The sequence below is a fragment of the Larimichthys crocea genome, chromosome XXI (genome assembly GCF_000972845.2).
Source record: "Larimichthys crocea isolate SSNF chromosome XXI, L_crocea_2.0, whole genome shotgun sequence".
NCBI classification, from domain to species: Eukaryota; Metazoa; Chordata; class Actinopteri; family Sciaenidae; genus Larimichthys; species Larimichthys crocea.
Window position 1 is genome coordinate 15,487,772 of NC_040031.1, and position 18,767 is coordinate 15,506,538.

General features: G+C 41.8%; 1 protein-coding gene across 3 annotated transcripts in view; it reads left to right on the forward strand.

The window, feature by feature from the left end:
• Positions 1 to 18,767, forward strand: part of syt7a (synaptotagmin VIIa) — a 78,126-nt gene that overhangs the window by 32,734 nt on the left and 26,625 nt on the right. The window contains exons 3-6 of one of the 3 annotated variants that reach the window (XM_019277214.2): positions 6,966 to 7,045; positions 8,439 to 8,573; positions 11,911 to 12,078; positions 14,256 to 14,675. In XM_019277214.2, coding sequence (XP_019132759.1) covers positions 6,966 to 7,045; positions 8,439 to 8,573; positions 11,911 to 12,078; positions 14,256 to 14,675 — 803 coding nt within the window. Of the gene's footprint in view, positions 1 to 6,965; positions 7,046 to 8,438; positions 8,574 to 11,910; positions 12,079 to 12,946; positions 14,676 to 18,767 lie in introns of those variants that run through there. The other 2 variants (XM_019277215.2, XM_019277213.2) reach the window with 2 other exon arrangements.

Below are 18,767 nucleotides of genomic sequence, written 5' to 3' on the forward strand. Positions count from 1 at the left end.
ACTCCCTCACTTCCCTTGATCTCTTTATCTCTTATTTTCCACAGTTGCTTTATATTCCCTGTGCACATGATTAGAATGGGTATACAGTATAATTTGCATAAACACAGTTACTCTGAGCTGAGATAGCTTATTATAGATGCATACAGTATCTAGTATGTTGTATATATTTATGCAGGTTGTGCACAAAAAAGTGCTCTTATCTTTCATAAAGTAAAGATTCATTTCGTCTTTGAGGATTCCGAGTGTACTCTCTGACGGTGTCAGCTTTCATGAGAACAAATATTTGCCTCAAGCTTCACGTGTCAGTTGCGAGTAGGCCCATGCCAGTTTTGCTTATGAATCATAGGTTAATAGACAAGACATTTTGGGGTTTTGAGTGTTGCTTTCAGTGTTTTTGCTTTGGCAACCAGTGCGATGGATTTTATTTTAAAAGTCTTCATGTGCAGTCACCCTGAAGCCTGCCTCCTGCTTGTCTTTCTGTTATCTAAGCCCCCTGGAAGTACTGCACAATGAATGCTATCGTCTCCTTCTGCTGCCTGCTAGGTCTGTTTGCTTATTGCTGTTTATAGATGCATCAGAATGACATTTTTAGAATATGTGCTAAGCCAATGTCATTTCTATAAGCAGCCTCACATTTTTTAGTCATTATTTTGTTTGTTTTCATGTTTTTTTTTAAAGAGACACGGAAAAAAAAATGACAGAACAGAAATACAAATAATAATACCATGAGTCACATGGTTATTAAACTGCTGAGTTGTGGGGCTGATGATTGTCAGCGGGGGCTTGTGTTGTAGGTGTTGGGTGGGATTTTCAGATATCAGAGGTGGTGCAGCTAACATCTGTTTGAGCAGCAGTGGCTGTTTGGCATTCAGAAACCCTCTGCTCGCTCCTGTGAGCCCTGTGCTGTTTGATCCGTGACATAGTTGTGAGCGGAGTTGAGATTGGACCTGACCAGATTCACAGCGGGATTCAATCCCTGTTGGGCTTGTATCAACAACCTTCAGTGTTTTGGTTGCATTAACAGGGAGTTAGGAGTTCACAGTTGTTAGGAGGATGATAGTAATTACGTCAATCAAAGGGGAGAGAAGATGTGAAAATCAATAATTACAGGACGAATGAGGATATTATAACAGTGCATTACGTCTATGTGAAAACTTGACCTGTCAGTGTCATGTAAGTGACGGATAGTGTTCGCTGAGTACCTGGTGATACTTAAATTTTAAGCCTCTCGGTGTCAAGCGAATACTCCAGAAGAACACAGGTATTAAAAAAATGTTTTGACAGATGAACGAATTATCACTTGATGATTTTGCAGCGGACGACCATTTTAATAGTGCACTCCTCTCTAATTATGGTGTGATGTGGGTAATATTGAGCGAGCATGTAGACTCTTGCTGCCTGCTAATTCACAGCAAACAAACACAGCTGGGTGTTGGGAGGCAGTGCACTGCCAGCAGAGACAGAGAGAGGGAGACTGGTACTTTCACTCTGTTTCTTCTCATGTCTGTATTCTTCAAGAAAACCCTCAGCATAACCCTGGGCACTGCAACATCAAGTGTTTTTTTTCACTCATCTACAGTTCCCTGTTTTAATGTCCATCCATTATCATGCCTGTGTGAACACATGAATCTGTAGTGGTGATTAGGGTAATGAGCAATTAAGTGTGTACAACACATTAAAGATATTTCAGCCCTCTTATGTTAACATACTGTAATTAATGTGTAAACCTTTCACCATATGGTATTTTAACATTAAAGAACATTATTTCCTTTATGTTTATTTAGGTTTTTATTACACACTGGGCATAAGGTGGAAAGCCATCTTCGCCTGGCAGCCACACTGAGACACAACAAGTCTTCCAAATAAAATGACGAAATACGTCCATGTCCTCGAGAATGAGGCAAGAGTTTTCTGCCCATGACATAATTTGTCTGTGACTTCCAAACTCATAACTATGTGACAAACTGATGGTGAAGGTTTTATGTGCAAAAAAAAACAACTTGGTATGGTTTAAGGAAAGATAGGTTAGGGTTATAAATAAGAAACGTCATAGCTCAGGTTTGCTATGGAGTCGGGGGACCTTCATTATCATGGTTACAATAATAAAACAGGCGTCTGCAAAATGGTTGCTATGATGTGTGGAAGATCACCCAGAATCACAAAGAATCACAGAATCAGAAGCTTCCGGGAAGTTTTACCGGGAATGTGCGGCTAAGTCACATATGCATCCCTGTGTGGCATTAGTTAAGATCCTTCCAGCTACAACAGGTAACCCGGAACTATTATTTAGCTGATCATCAGAGCAGAGTATCAGTGACGTCAAAAATATGCAGCACTGGTCCCCGCCATGATGGATGTACTGCTTCTTTCGAAAATCAAAAATATATATAACCCCAAAACTGAAAAACTGAAAACACAGTATTAGGACCTACTATCACTGTCAAAATGATTAACTAGTTTTATTATAAGGATTAATGTGAATTAATAAGCACTTTTCTGGTGCTGCTGAAGGTTTAACAACATCAGTAATATTTCAAAACACTAAAAACGGAGAGCTCTAATAATTCAAATAACCTTTAATAACCTGTCAGAATATTTATTCGTCCAATTGTAATTGTTCACTTATGATGTTCATCACATCAAATTTCAAAATTGCAAATCTAAACTAACCAAACTAACCAAACCAAACTGTCTTTTGGAGCGTCCTCCATATGTTTTGGCCCTGACCACATAGGCTAGTTCCTCCGTTCGCCTCACTACACATCTGCTCATCTACTGTACTCGACTTTAATAATGCCTATAATCATTTATATTTATAATATGCTTTGTTAGAGGTTGATCATTAATAAGTGTGGTTGTTTTTTTGTTTTTTTTAGGCTTGCTGCTATTCGGATATGGTTTATCATATCAGCTGGAGCTATTTTGAACCCATGGCTCAGAGCCAGACAGCACTGAATACTATAATTGTGTGAAAGCCTTTGTCCTATAACAAAAAGTCGACTGGTTTAAATGAGACTCAAGTATCTTTCAAGGATCTTAAAGTAGAGGATGAGGGGAGAAATTGCTCGCTCTTCCATTGGTTTCCTTTAACCCTAATTTGGGTTATTGAGCTGATTTTCTTTGTTGTCTCTTGCCTTGTGTTGCCTAGAGCTGGTGAGCTTTGTTGTGTTTGAGAATGAGCTGTAGAGGGAAGGTGTAGAGGAGATGGTTTTGAAGCTTTCTTTGTGTGTGTGTGCATGAAAACAAGGTTCGTAGGACACAGTGTCCATTGCAGAGTGTTTGAGTTCCTTGTTTTCACATCCAATCCACTTGGGACTTCCTGTCACTCACTGTTTCTTCTCTCAGTTCACTTTTCGCACCTGTCCCTCCCTCCCTCCTTCCCATTTCTTTGTCTCACATAGCGTCCTGCACTGTCCTTGTTTTGCTCTCCTGCTGGCTGACTCTTTTTTTTAAAATTTGATTTCTATTTTCAGCTCTTACCTCTCTTCCTCCACTGGACATCTAGCTCAGTCTCTGTGTCTTCACCACCTTCCTGAAAATTTTAGGATAGCATTGAATGATAGATGAGCTTCCTTTGATAGCTTGTTCTCGTCTGACAGAAATCCAGACTGTTTTGCCTCAGTAGAAAAATTGACATACAAGAATATAGGATTTATTGTGGTGCGCTTAGGTTCAATGTTTTTCTTGTATGTGGAAGAGTTTACCTCTTGGGCATACAGATGGTCTGGAGCTGTAATGGCAGATTGTATACATCCTTGTGTTTTCAGAATGGTTTGTCAAGCCAGTGATAAAAGTTATCAAATGCCTTAAGCAGAAGAAGATCATGAGTTGTCTCTATGAAGTAGGCAGAGGACATACAACAGTCATGCTGTGACAGTTCATAAAGAATCTGTTTATCTCTGAGTTGTTGTTGAAATCACAAACACACAGCTTGCATGCAGCTATTTAACAAGCTGTTTCTGTCGGTGTCTATGTTTATTCATTTGTTGACCTTTCTGTTTCAGGTTGGTGCTGATTATACAATAGATGAGCAGCTTTGTTTCCTTCTGTGTGTGTGTGATGGATATCATTTTTGCTCATTGGTGCCATTGTGGGATTTATCATTTTTGCTCAGCAGTGTTATTCTCAACTCTGGCTTTGAAATAAGTCCAACAATATCCAAAATCCACAATATTGAAGGTTGGACTGTAGTTTGTTTTTCAGTACCATATGGAGTTTACAGCAGTCTGTTTGATGTGCAGTATATAGTCCGCGTCTGCTATTTATAAATATTGCATCATGGATAGGTCTAACTTAATTTAGTCTCTGTATATGAAACTCATACATAACCTCTGGATGATTGCCTCTTTGTAATGTTTAGTGGCTCCATGGGTTTGTGTTGAACATGAGTAGAAAATACTGGGTATACTGTATGCTTGCAGCCTTACGGTGGTCAGCACCACCCACCTATCTTTGCTTGTTGTTCATGGTGCTCATTGATTAGGTCTAGAAATCTGGATGGGTCTAAAGCTCAGACCAGAAATGACACCTTCAAGATTCAAACTGATTGATGGTGCCAACATTTAAGACCCAAACCAAACCCAAAACCCAAGGCTATATGTTTGTAAGTCTTTTCTCAAAGGCAAAGTAATGTGCTTGCTTTGGCAGACATGATGGTATGTGTGCCAATAATGGCACCTGAGCTCCATCTAGTCATACGTGGAATAATCTCTAAAATCTCTTTCATTAAAATGAAATAACACTGGTTTAATATCATATTATAGTATCATAAGACTACATAATTTCAAATGAAAATCACCTATGAGATTGCAGGAATGTAATTTCAAATGTGTTTTTCGTTTCTTGTAATATTACGTCTCAATATAAGCCTGCTACGCAGTCACGTTGATGCACGTGGTGGAGGTTAAACAAATGTTTCCTGCATTCATGGTTCAATGGTTCAGGAGAACTACCAAGTTAGCTCTGGTTCTTATGCTGGTTCCAACAACAGTCAACAATAAATCATCATTAGAAATTAAGGGCAGTGTACGCTACTGTACGTTAAAGTCAGTAATGGTGGTACTGGTGGATAATGGTGCAGAACTGAATATTTTATGAGGTTGTATGCAGTGTTTGTTTGGGAAACAGTGAAGGCCAACAGAAGATGTTACGGCAGCCCATCAGCACAAAACACATGTCTGCCTACTGGCATCTCACCATACCCAGCGTCTTTTATGTGGTCATAATGTTTCCTCAGTGCCAAGGCCTTCTCCGAATCATTGGGAATTATGAAACGCTCCACTGTAGTAAGGTTTTGCTATATTTCATTCTTTATTAATCATTAATTTAGTTTGGTTCCTGACCTTTGAATCTTTGCTATGTTCAGCAGTTCGAATAGGTTCAACATACCCATTGGTGGTTGGAGAAACAATTGACCATTGAAACAATCAGAATGAAGTCATCTTAAATATTAAGGTAGAAGACATCTTCAGTAATATATAGCAGTAGGAAAAAGGCAACAAGAGTGGATAGGATTGATGCAGTGGTACAGCTATTGTTGTATGTCAGCTTACAGGAGTAACGACTCTTGAATCACACATTTCTTTGATCGGTTTGAATTTTTTTTTACATTTACTACATTGATTAAGCTTGGTTCCTGACCTTTGAATGTTTGATTTGTTCAGCAGTTCAAATAGGTTTGACGTACCCATTGGTGGTTGTCCCTTGGTTGGAGAAACAACTGACCATTGAAAGCTTGATTGTCACAATCCAGAATGAAGATGTCATCTTCTTAGATAGCTAGGTAGCTACATTCATAATGAATAGTGCCAGAAAAATTGATAAGATTAATGGAGCTGTACAGCTGTTGTTGTACATATACATAAAGAAATTGCCGCTAGAACCACTAGAAATAGCAATTCAGTCTGATTGTCAGGCAATCATTAGCGTTCTAGTCTATAACACATACTGTATGTACTTTTAACATGACAGGCATGGATGGATGGAGATGACTGGCACAATCAGAGAGAAAATATGTTACATTATACAATATTTGGAAATAAGAAAACCAGAAAAATACTTTCTGTGATAAAGCAGCTGGAATCAGACCCAAACCCAATATGTTGTCATTGTGGTTCTGTTTGGGTAGCTGAACTGTAGCGAGGTCTGGTGAGGCTTATCATGAAGGCTCATTACAAGAATAAAGTGAAAGCAGGGAGGTTGCCTCGTCCATACAGAACCATAGTACAGTTTGAAGCTCTAGGCTCAACCCACAACAAGCAAGCGTTCCGCAGGATATTGCCTTTCAGCTAACTTAAGATCCTTTTGTCCAACCCAAGCCACGGAGGCAGCTGAGTGTGTGTCTTCCGTCTCATTTTCCGGGATGGAGAATCCTCGCCTATCCCCGATGTGTATCAGAGCATCACTTTCAGGGAGGCAAGCGTGGTATTTGGAAGGGAGGGGGCAGCTTTGGACTGATCCCCTCCCCTGTCTCACTTGTAGCAGAGTGTCAATAGAGATTACTTGCATTGTGACACATGTGAAACACCTTTAACTGTAATGAGCTTTTCCAGTAGAATGCGCCCAGCAGACCTCACTTTTCGAAGCCTTTAAATTGCCATTATTTCCATGGTTACAGCAGGTCATGCTCCAGCTATTTGAAATCAGGCTGGTGTAGGACTTTCTAGGGGCTTCTCTCCAGTACCCAGCGGATTACCTTAAAGAGGCAATTGCCATGTAAATTTCAGGGTGGTGCGAATGATAATCATAGTCAGAAATGGCTCTCCACAGCAGATTTGATTTGACTTTGATGAGTGTAATCAGGAGACCATCAGGTAAAGGACTGATGGCACAGTGTTCCTGAGATAATGGGAGAGGCATTTACACTTGAAATTAGTATAGCAAAAACACAGTTTCAAAGGACAAATCTAAGCTAACCTTTTGTTTCTCTGCTTTCTCTGTCATCCCCTCCCTCCGCTTGGCTCAAGGGGAAGAGGAATAAGCCAGGAGTGGAAACAGCAGACACTCCAGATTCGGCACGTGGGCGAGGGGAGAAGAAAGCCATCAAGTAAGTGCCTGCTAACTGGTTGGGGTAGAATAATCTGGTGATAATGAACTCTGTTTGGTTTAGCTCAGAGTCCCGTCAACCGACGTAACAACACAACACAAACAAGACAATAAAATGAAGCTTGTTGTTTTATCGTGAAGAACACAATATCTGCAAGAGGATATTCGGGCAGACATTTAAATGAAAGGTTAGTGATTTAATCAGTGTAGATTAAATCTGCATTATCTTACCTGTGAAGCTTTTGGCTGGACGAGTCTGCTCCTGCACTTATCTTATGGTTTGTAAGATAGGTCTCTCTTAAGTGCAGGCCTTTAGCCACGCCTAAAATGGTGCATGTTGAATTAAAACTGAGGGAGGCTTGAGCGTTCTTTGTGAAATCGTTGGCGTATGAATGTGTTTTTTTTTTTTCTTAACATTTCTTACAGGGCTCAAACTGAGCTTACGGTATTTTTTGTTCTTGATGAAACAAGGCTATAGGTCAGTACCAGAAAATGTCAGCTTTGTAATGCTAAGTACAATACTTTATTCCACGAAATGCCTCTATTAACCTGCTCATCATGACTTCTCTTCAATAGCCCGCTGTTGCCTGAGCTATCTTTAAACGTCTGTGTTTATTTTGGATGTTCTGTACGCACAGTTTTAAGCACTAAAGATGGGTTATGTGAATGTATTCTAACTTCCTGTTGGTGTCTTAATTTTTTGCATTTTCTTTCTCACTGGCTCCAGCAGCATTGGTGTGCTCTGTTGGTCATTTCAGCTTCAAACTTCTTCTCTTTGTGCATTGCCGTTCTCTCCTGCTCTGTCCCTGTGCTACAGCTCTGACCACTGCTGTGTGACTTGTATGACATCAGTGATTCTGCTCACCTTTTCTTCCTCTACTTTGACTTTTGTCTTCGATTTATCTCTTCTGCCTTGTGCCTCATGCGTTCATGCGCTCTCACTGCTCACGCCGAGGATGGGGGCCCAGACTTCTTAATGTTTACTCAAATGTGTTTCATCAGTGGTGCTGTGCTAGATGAACAGAATTTAATCACATTGCTGTATGTATTCATCGAATTATGACTTCCTCTTTTCTTGCTGCATATCTACTCTATCTCTCTCTGTGTGTTTGCTGCAGCACATTGCTTTATGAAAAGCTTTTGTGAATGCCTTTTTTCCCCCCAGGCTGCCCCTTTTTTTTAATTTTTAAATCGGACCACTATGGTGCTTTGTCAACTTCAGGTGGAAAAATAGAGCTTAATCGGTGCGTGTTTTGTGCAAGACCGACCCTCTTCCTTTAAACCAAGCCCTTGCATCGTCTCCCAAAGCAGATGTGCCTGATGCGAGTGGTTGGTTGGGTACCGAGGCTGTCCATAGTTGTGTTGCTCTGACCTGTCTCTCTCTTTGGCCACAGTGATCTAGACAGAGACTTTTGGAATAACAATGACAGCAGCACAGTGCAGCAGAGGTGGAGCTCCTATCCGCCCAAGGAGTTCGTACTAAACATTTCTCCCTATGCCCCATATGGAGATCCTCGCCTCACACTCAAGTGAGTCTTGGTCCAAGGTTGGTAAGAGACTTCCCCCTGAGCAGGGCTGTAACGAGGCAGGGGCAGTGCCACTCTCACTATATTTCCTTTCCCTTTACTCCCTTTCCTTCTTTTCCCATCCTCTCCTGTCCTCTCCTCACGCCATGCCTCTTTTCTAGCCGTGCAGCCACTCATCAAATTGACATGGGATGTTATAATGCCTGACAGTTTATTGAATCCACCTAGTTTCATAATCTCGATTATTTTTCTTTTCCTGAGGACCAAATTTTCTCATAAGTAACCTGGGTTTTTTTAGCCAGAGGCATTTTAAAAAGAGCCCATTCTATAAATGTCACGATGTTGCAATATACACAAACTGCACATTTCTGGACTTATTATTGTTGCATAATGTGATTTCCATCAACAATAGTAATAACAACACACCCAATGTTAGCACACTGGAGGGCAGAAATGGTTACTAATGATTACTCATAATCTTCTTGGGAAATGTGAGTGTGGGAAATGTCACAGACACACATTAAAGCGTCCCCTGCGACAGCAATTCAACTATTACTGCTATGGCAAAGCGGCGCAGCCCTCTAACATCCCCGGGCTAATTTCTGCCGCTACTCCTCACATCCTGTCACCTTTTAATGAACACAGAGGCGCATGTTCAGATGCCCCCCAACTCCCTACAGCCCTGCCGGGTCCTACTAACTTCTGACCTCTAACCTCTCACCTTTCTCCCATGGGGTGTTACCATGGAGACGGACAACCCTTTGTAGCCTTTCTCTCCAATAGACATGTGTATGCCTTAACCCACCTTCTCTGTAATCTGTGTATCTCCCTGTCCTTTGCTTGTGTGAGCTGAAATTTGCTATTCTCGTTGTTGTTGTTGTTGTTTTGTTTTTTTTTGTGGAGGGTTGACCGTTAAACCAGGCGCCAGTGTTCATCTGTGGTTTACATCCATCTGTGGCTTCTCTCTGATCCCCATCAAGAAATAAGAGATAACGTGTACTGCACTAACAATATAGCACTTGAACTGTGTCTACTGTCCATCATATTTGGCGATAAGGTAACAGTATTTTTTTACGTGATGAAATAAAAGTAATTTTTTTCACTCACGGCACTTGAATCCAATATAGCACTAGCAAGGTCATACCTATCTCCCTCCGGGCACCGAGAGGACTCTAAGCTTAGACATCCTGCCACCAGGCATCTGTCTGATAAACTGTCTAATAACTGGTCATCTTTAATAGACCTAGCTGTTGAGGACTGTGTGTTAAATTGCCTGAAGAAAGGAGGCAGCAGTGTGCTTATGAGGACGGTGGATATATGGATTACTGTCTGAAAACTCCTGCCTGAAGATGATGGCTGCTGATCTCAGGAAGCCCAGCTTTAGATCGTAGAAGTTCATTTTTTTTAAACATCCCTCAAGGTTGTCATTTATTGTCCATAAAGCTGTTTTTCAGCTGGACCTGTTTTCACAAGATTTTTCACTGTCCAGTGGTTAAAAAAAAAAAAGACAGATGAACTCTGAAAATGAGCTGTTTCATCAGTCGTGTATGAGTCAGTAAAACCACTGACATTTGACTAAAATAAGACATTATGAACTTGAACATTTTAACTAGGAGTGACATGGGACAACTTCCTGACTCCGACCAATAATATACAGCTAAAGCCAACAACCTGCTGGGAAATCATTTCCTGTTTAAGATTCTCTGGAGATCAGCAGCTTTCAGCCTCTGTAGTGACACTTGGCCTCATTTATCAAACAGGTTAGCCTGCACCATCAATCTCTATGTTTACGGATTTATTGGATTAGGCATTCAATGCTATAATTCATCAGTATTGAACTTGTTATATATTTAATGTCAGTGACAGTCATGGCACAAACCTGGCATAAATCATTTTTCAAATTTAGTTGTGGTGAATTATATTTACCTTCATTTGATCAATCTGATATCAAAGATTTTGTGTCTAAATTCCTTTTATAAATCACTTTTGACTGTCAGTGAAGTTCAGTCAGAAACTGGATGGATATCTAAATATTCCTGCATATACTCTCAGTGATTTATGGTCCCATCTGTGTATGTGTTCCTGCTTTTAATAAAGAGTAAAGACATTCACCTTGTGCCTGGCTCGATGAATGAGGCCCACGTCTCTTGTGTTGACCGTTGCTTCAGCAATGTCATCCATGCTGTTGTTGTGATTGATGACTAATCCACATGCACTGTCAGGTCAATTGGTCAAAATTAAATGTGAAAGGTGACCTTCAAAGGGGGACCTGACGCAAGTGTAGCAACCTCCCTGATCAGACGAGCACAGTGTCTTCTTTTGTGCCTCCAATTTAGTGTCTCCTGGAGCGAGAGCACCATGCATATTAATGAAATGTAGTCATGTCACCAGAGGGCACTACTGTGCTTTATTTTTGATCATCACTGCTTTGAGAGTAGACATGACATTTTAAAACTAAATCCAGTTTTGAGAGGAAATCTGCTCTTAAGTATGAGCACTGATTAATTTCTTTCCCTTGTGCCAAACCTTTTTGGAGGTCAACATGATTAGATTTGCCCTCGTGATCCTCTCTACTGTGTGGTGCTGGTATTTCACTACTTCCTGTTTACTGTTATTCATACTAAGTGGTGATCAAATGACAAGCCGATCTTTAAAAAATGAAATATTTCACATTAGGCTCTAAAAATAGAGTTTAATTAATGTTTTACAGGAACAAATGCACTTGTATTTAACCAAATGTCACTTTGGATGACTTCCCAAATGAGTCGATTATTCGCTCATGAGGCACTTCAGTAAAAGCCGTCCTCCCGTTGCCCTAAGTTGCTATCATTGAATTGCCTTGTGGAGGAGAAGTCCCAAATGTCTAAATGAATGAGAACTAAATAACCGGCGTCCGCACACTGTTGCCGCTAGTGAATGCTGGCAGCTGTAGTATTGGTCCTCCAGGCCCAAAGGAGTGACTTCTTTGCTGGTTTTCCACCCTCCACAGGCTCCCTGTTGTCCTCATCTACCTTTTCCTCCCTCCTCTTCCTCTCCCTCATTCCTCTCCTCCTCCACACTGGACTCCAGACCTTTTCATCCGCCTGCCTCTCACTTGGCCTGGAAAACTAGTCCTGCCCCCTCACACACTCTACTGATCTGTCTCACTTCCTTAGCCATGTGGTTGCTCAATCTATTTTCCTGTGTGTTTGTGTGTGTGTGTGTGCGCGCGTGTGTGTGTGTATGTGTTTGCGTCTTTCTCACACTCTTTGGTCTTTTTCTCCTCTGCCTGTCGTTATTCTTCCTTTTCTATACCCTCTGTCTGCTGTGGGACCTCCTGCACCCTGTCTCTGTCTCTTAGTGGGGCAGTTTCAGGGGGTCAGAAGGGGGCAGCAACTGGGCATGGGGATGATGGGGGGGGTCCTTATCGCAGTGACAGCGTGAAGAGCATGGTGACAGAGGGAGTGAAGGCCGGGAGATGGCAGACTGTCCAAGGCCACATGCAGTCTGGAGGATTGAGACCCAAAGAGTGAGTTCAGAACCGGGCAGAAACATTTCAGTCACTCTGAATAAACACATCATTACTATGCACATATTATCCTTTAGCACGGCAGCAGCTACGATTAGATGAATGAAGCAGAAACAGGGAGTGTCAGGTCAACTTCAGCAGGGAGCTTAGGTGTCAAGGTGAGCGTGTGGGCACAGATCAAGGTGTGAGCACCGGGGGAAATGTGAACTCGTCGTCATCGCGGGAAGATAACAATAGTTACTGGAGATGCATCACACTGACTCAAACCTTCAGCTGACACCATCATCCCCAGCTGCTCCTGTAAAAATCTGCAGGAGAGTATGATTTATTTATGTGAGGAACTGCACTGCCTGTACTTTACAAAAAAAAGAGAAGCAAAACCGAAATAGTCTCATTTTCACACATTGGTGATGCCAACCCACCTTTCAATTTAGATTTAGCCTGAAATGTCAAGCGCATGTTAGTTACCGACCCACAGCCACATCACGTATGACATGATTTTAGGGTCTATATTCAGCGTGTTGTAAATGAGGCGGTTAATTTTCAGTTTCTTCATGAGTTTTTTTTTTTTCTTTGCACCCTCCTTTGGCACCTCGTGCCTGTGATTTCTTCCTCCACACAACACATTTACGCTCATCGCAACCTCACTCCTCATTCTTCTCTCCTTCCTCTCATCTTTCTTTTTGCCCCCTGTCTATAATTGGATTCTATTTTCAGGCTGCTATAAGTGTCCGTGTCTCTTGTGTTTGTGTCTCGCACCCCATTTTCTGTCTCTCCTCCATCGTCACCCTCCACTCTTATCGTTCCCATCGCTCTCTCTCCATCTTTCTCTCTGTGTAGACACTCCTCTCATTTCTCCCTTTTTTTTGTTGTTGTTTTGCCCACAAACTCTTTCATTTCTGCAGATTTTTACAGTTAAATATGATGAATAGCTAACGCTGAAAGCCTTATGTAAAGTTGTGTTAGGTGAAGTAATGCAGAGTGCGGAGTAAACTGCACCTAACTGATGTGAATAGCTCTCTCATGACCTAATTCTGGTAGTCTGGGTTACACAGCGATCTGAGAGAGAGGAGGATATATTTAGTGAATAAAAAAAAAAAACATATTTAAAAAAAAAGATGATACAGGATACTGTAGCACAGGAATTATGTGCCATTAAGTAAGCGATGACATGTGTCACACACCTTCATGTTGAAACATTTAAGGCAATGAGCCAATTAACCAGCATTTATAAAGGGGAGGAGTGGAAAATGAGAGGCTGAAAGAGGGAGGGAGTCATACTGTAGGACTTGGTTGGCTGTTGGGATGTCTCTAGAGGTGTAGCATGTATTTAAAAAGACTTAGAGAGAAAGGAAGAGAGGCTATCAGAGATGGAAAAAGTTGACTGACGAGTTAGAGGAAATGGGGATCTCTCATCAGACCAAAAAACCCTCAACCAGAAGGCCGGGAAGCTGCAAAACCACGACCCACGCGCCTCGACGAGGTCACGTGGCGCTGAATCGCACCACGCCCGTGAGGACCGTGCACATCCGACCACTGCCCACGCGGAGCACGCTCTCACGCAAACAGCACGCTCATACCGCGCAGACACGCAAGGCGCATACGCATCTGACGCAGACGCACAGGGCGAGCACACAGTCCGCACACTGCTGCCCGACGCAGCCGTATGAGCAGTACACAGCACACAGCGATCACTCAGGCTGCACCTTCTACTGCTATTTCTGCTACTGCTGTTACTGCTGCTGCCTCACGTTGCTCTCTTTCTCTCTCCTCCTCCTCCTGTCTCCACCTCCCAACGCTCCTCCTCCTTCTGCCTCCTTCTCCACTTTGCCCTCAAATACCTCCCTTCCTCCTTCCTCTTCCTCCCTCTCTCGATCATCAACTTCCTGTTTGGATGAACTTTCCTGTATCTATCCTGACGTCAACCTGACTTCTTCTTACTGCCCTGTGCCACCTTGTCTCATCTCTGATGATTCTTTCCCTCTCTTCTACGTCTCATCTCCTGACCTCACCACTTCTGACCAACTCACCTCCTCCTGCCACGGCTCCTCTCCTACATCTACTTCTTCATCCTCTTCCGTGCCCTCTGACTCCTTCTTCCCTCCTCATCATCCTGTCCTCTGCCGGCCGTGGCCTTCTTCGCGCTCTCTTTCCTCCCTGCTCCTCTGCCCTCCCAGCTTTGGGGATCCAGTCTTATCCTATGCATCCACTTTGGAGCACATCCCCTCTGGGCCGGCCCGGCCTCGGACGCTGCTGCGCCAGCAGAGCCTTCAGCAGCCTCTCATCCACCCACCTGGCCCCGTTCTCGGTCATCCCCCTACCACATCCCAGAGTTTGGGACAATTACACACTGCGCCTGGACAGCCTGGGGGAGGCGGGGGTGCTGGGAGAGGAGGAGGGGGAGGTGGCAGCAGTGGTGAGGGTGGGGGTGCAGGTACACGAGGTGGTCCCCGGGGTGTACGGGGCAGCCCGGCAGGAGCAGGTGCCTCTCGCTATAGGGGAGGTGGAGCAGGAGGGCGCTCACGTGCCAATCCTGGCAGCTGGGATTACATGATGGACCAGATGCGGAATCGCGGCCTGGATGTCAAATCCTTCCTGTAAGTCTCTACGACTCCTCCTTCATATCTGTATGAAGTCTTTTGTAGTGTCACCTGCTTAGGCCTATGTCTGTGCTGCATGTTATGCTTTAATGCGTGATGCTTAATGTCTTAGAATAGTAGTATAGTTTTAATGTAAGTAGTGACTAACCTTTATCTTTGTGAAATACTGTTCTCTGCCTTTTTCTTTTGGGTGTTTTCTTTCAGTGTACATCTGATATCCAGGGAAGGATATTACTTCTATCTGTTAAAATAAGGATTTCCTGACTTTTGCATACCTGTATGTGTGTGTGTGTGTGTGTGTGTGTGTGTGTGTGTGTGTGTGTGTGTGTGTGTGTGTGGAGCATGTGCAGGACCTTTCTGGCATTGCTTTCACTGGCAAGTACATACTCTATATACAGTTAGAAGTGCAAATTAGTCCAAGCATAGCCTATCATGTTAGATGAAAGCACAGGTCAGAGGTTGGCTTATTTATGATAATAATAATGATCCATATATTTTCTGGGCTGGAGCCTATCCGCACTAACTTAAAGGTGACAGGCTGGGTACACCCTGGACAAGCCAACGGTTCATCACGAGGTACATAGAGACAAAGAACCATTCAGATTCACGGGCAAATAAATAACTAGCTAAATAGTAAATCTTAACATTTGCTCTGTAACCAGTGTAAGGAAGCCAGAATAAGTGTGACGTGAGTCAAAATCCTGGCAGCTGAGTTTTGATTGAGCAGGAGACGAGGAGTTTTCCTAATGATGCCAGAGAGCAAAAATCTAGTTGGCTGGTTATGAATGCATGAATGACAATTTTAGGAAAGGGACAAGACTGTCTGAGATTTGATTATTTTCAAAATATTGACCTATGACTCATAACTAACTAAGTCTTATCAGCAATATGCTGCAGACAATTCTGTGACATCCACTTGTACATGTCCTGAAGGAAGTTTAGGTTGCCAGGAAGTAATTTGATGTGTCACAGCTCAGATAGAGCTGAGTATCGTCTGCGTAAAAAATGATATGGCATTGACATTGATATTATGTTGAAAAACATATGATGAATGTTAATAAGGCTAGAGTTATAAATGTATAGAAGGTATTCTGTTTAGTTCTGAGCCTTGTATTTGTCTTGGAGATCTCATCTTATCAGGATATAGATTAGACATACAATACCAAAGTTTGGACAAACCTTCTCATCATCTTTAATTTTTATCTCTTATTTTATACATGCGATTTTATGCTTAAACACTAGTGACATCAAAACTATGAATAAATATCCTTACATAACCTAAGGTGTGTTTTGGGTCACTTTCATGTTGAAAAACGAATAATGGTCCCAAAAAAAGTAGAAGAGGCGTAGTGCAGAATGCTAGTGGGAACCACACATGTAGATCCAAGATCAGATCAGAACATCCATTCATCTTCTCTGTCTCACAAAGACCAACCAGAAATCTCAAAATAATCAAAGATTTGACCCATCAGACTGGTCTAATGTCTAGATTCCTTCTGTTTCTTGGCTCAAGCAGTCCCTTAGTCGTGGCTTCTTTGCAGTAAAATGACCATGCATGAAGGTCTGATTCACGCAGTCTCCTCAAAACCATTCCAGGTGACGACCTCATGAAGCTGATTGAGAGAACATATTTTGTTTTGTGTACACTTTTTTTGTTTACCACATAATTCGACATGTGTTATTTCATAGTTTAAGTGTTAATCTACAATGTGTAATTAATAAAACTAAAGAAAGAAACATTGCATGAGAAGGTGCGTCTAAACTTTTGACTGGTACTGTACGATGAATGTTAATAAGGCTTATATAAATGAGTTTTATATGTAAATAAGGTGTTATTTTTAGCTCTCAGTCCTTTGGTTGTGTAGCAGATGGATCAACATCTCATCTTATCAAGACATAGATTATGTTTATTAGATGAGTTAATACATATACATGATATGAAATCATGTTTGATGATTTAATACATGGCAGGCAGTGATCAGTGATCAGCTGACTTTAATTACAAACCCTCTCATTGAGCAATCTGTTAAAAAATCCTAATTTTAGAATAAATGATCTCATGTGCATGAAAAAATGGCGAGCTAGTCCCGACATATTGTGAGCTATTTCTGTCCCACTCTGTGATAAATTGTTCAATGTTTACACTGTATGCTCTGCTAAACAGAAACATCTGTTTGGATGGCATTCAGCCTGTCTGCTGCAATTGTCTTTACAGGACAGCAGCAGGACAGAGCTGGTGGTGCTACTTCATATTATTCACGAGACGGTGTCATGAAAAGTCACATTATATTTCATATTCACACCGTCTCACTCTGTTACGTGATGCTATTTGTGAGGCGTCCTTTGGAATAACTGTTAAATATCCTGCTTAGGAAACACAACAGTAGGCCTAATCCGTGTTTGCAACTACATGTTTTTATGCTAATAGTAAATCTGTGTCTGCTGGCTGTTTGCCACTAGCCTGCTGGCATGTGCACGTCACACAGCCCATGTGTCACTGTGCATCAGTATAAGAACAAGGGTTAAGCAGCTGTGTGTAGATTTGTGTTAACCCTGAAGCATTGATCTTATGTCACCAGCACCATTACTTCTACGACATATTGTTACTTCAGGCCAGAAGTGGAGGATGGAGGCGGGAGGGCAGATGAGAGAGAGGGAGGGAGGAGGGGGTGATAAAAGGATGAGGAAGGACACTGCCAAGGTACAACATGTGTTTAATGTCCCTTTGCACTGGATCCATCTTACAGTAGCTTTTCACCATTGGTTTTGTGTGTTAAAGGCAGGCATTTGAGTATGACACAGCTGAACTAATGCCACCGGCTAACTGAGCATTAGCGATGTAGCACATCCCACCATCAAGGTCATTGAGACTATCGCCCATAATAGTCAACTATAGCACTCATCATTTTAATGTGGGAGAGGTCATTGTTGTATTTCCTTCTCTGCAATAGCAACACCTCATATGATTGATGACAAAGTGGTCCAGTAATAGACATGACCCATTGTTCAAGCCAGTTAATTTCAATCTTGGCCACAGTCTCCATCTGGGTGAATCATTGCTCTGTGGATATGTTGACATGATTGACACAGAGATCTAACATTTGGAGCCGCTTGACGAAATGGATCTCTGACTGGTCTTCATGCTTTTTGGCCTTAAAATCAATAATTTATCCTAGTGTCAATAATGTCTGCTCCCACTCTCGCCTCTGCTTCCTTAATGTTCGGTGCATTGATTTAAGTGTTTTACCAATATTCTTGAGTGTAAATGCTCATACTTAAAAGGTGATGGGAGAAGAGGAATCCAATAAGCATAACCAGTACAAGCACTTTACAGTTATGTGTAGTACTATATAGCACTTCTGCAGCTGCCAGGGGACATGTTGAAAGATGAGGAAAGTAAAAAGTGAGCAGAAAAGTTGAACAAGACTCAAGTCTTGGATCAAGTGGAGTTGTTAGCTAAAAGTAGCAGATAAAAGATTGCATAGAAGTACACATAGAAGTAATGGGTAAAACACTGTAAGATTGTAAGGCTAAAATAATGGGCGGAAAGTTGTAATAGTTAGGTAAAAGTGATGGATAAATGGTATATAGTATAGTAGTAGTATAACGGATAAAAGGTTAAAATAGTTGGACAATCTTTAATCCATTGTTTTTACCAAGCATCATAGTTTGCTAGAAGTAATAAATAAAAGGTTATAGTTGGCTAAACATGACAAGGATAAACAATAGTTTCAACAGCTAAAAGCAATGAATAAATAAATAATAAATAAAAAAAAAAAACACTTCAAATTAACATTTATGACCGGTGGTGTCAGTTAAAGGGTACCTGAGTTAATCTGAAAGGGCTTTTGGTGTTAGGTCAGACATAAAACTTCTGGTGTAGACTTAAAACAGGGAGATTATTAAACTAAAGGTTTTATGGTGCTGCAAGAAAAGCTGACGGCATGTAAGAAAAGTGATATTTTAAAGTTTCCAGAGCTTGGCAGCGCCATACTTTCTTAGCGGAGGTATTGTAACACAGTCAGAGGCTTAAGCTATAGAACCGTGGGTGTGGGTGACAGGAAGGAGGCAGTGATTAGGAGGCAGAGA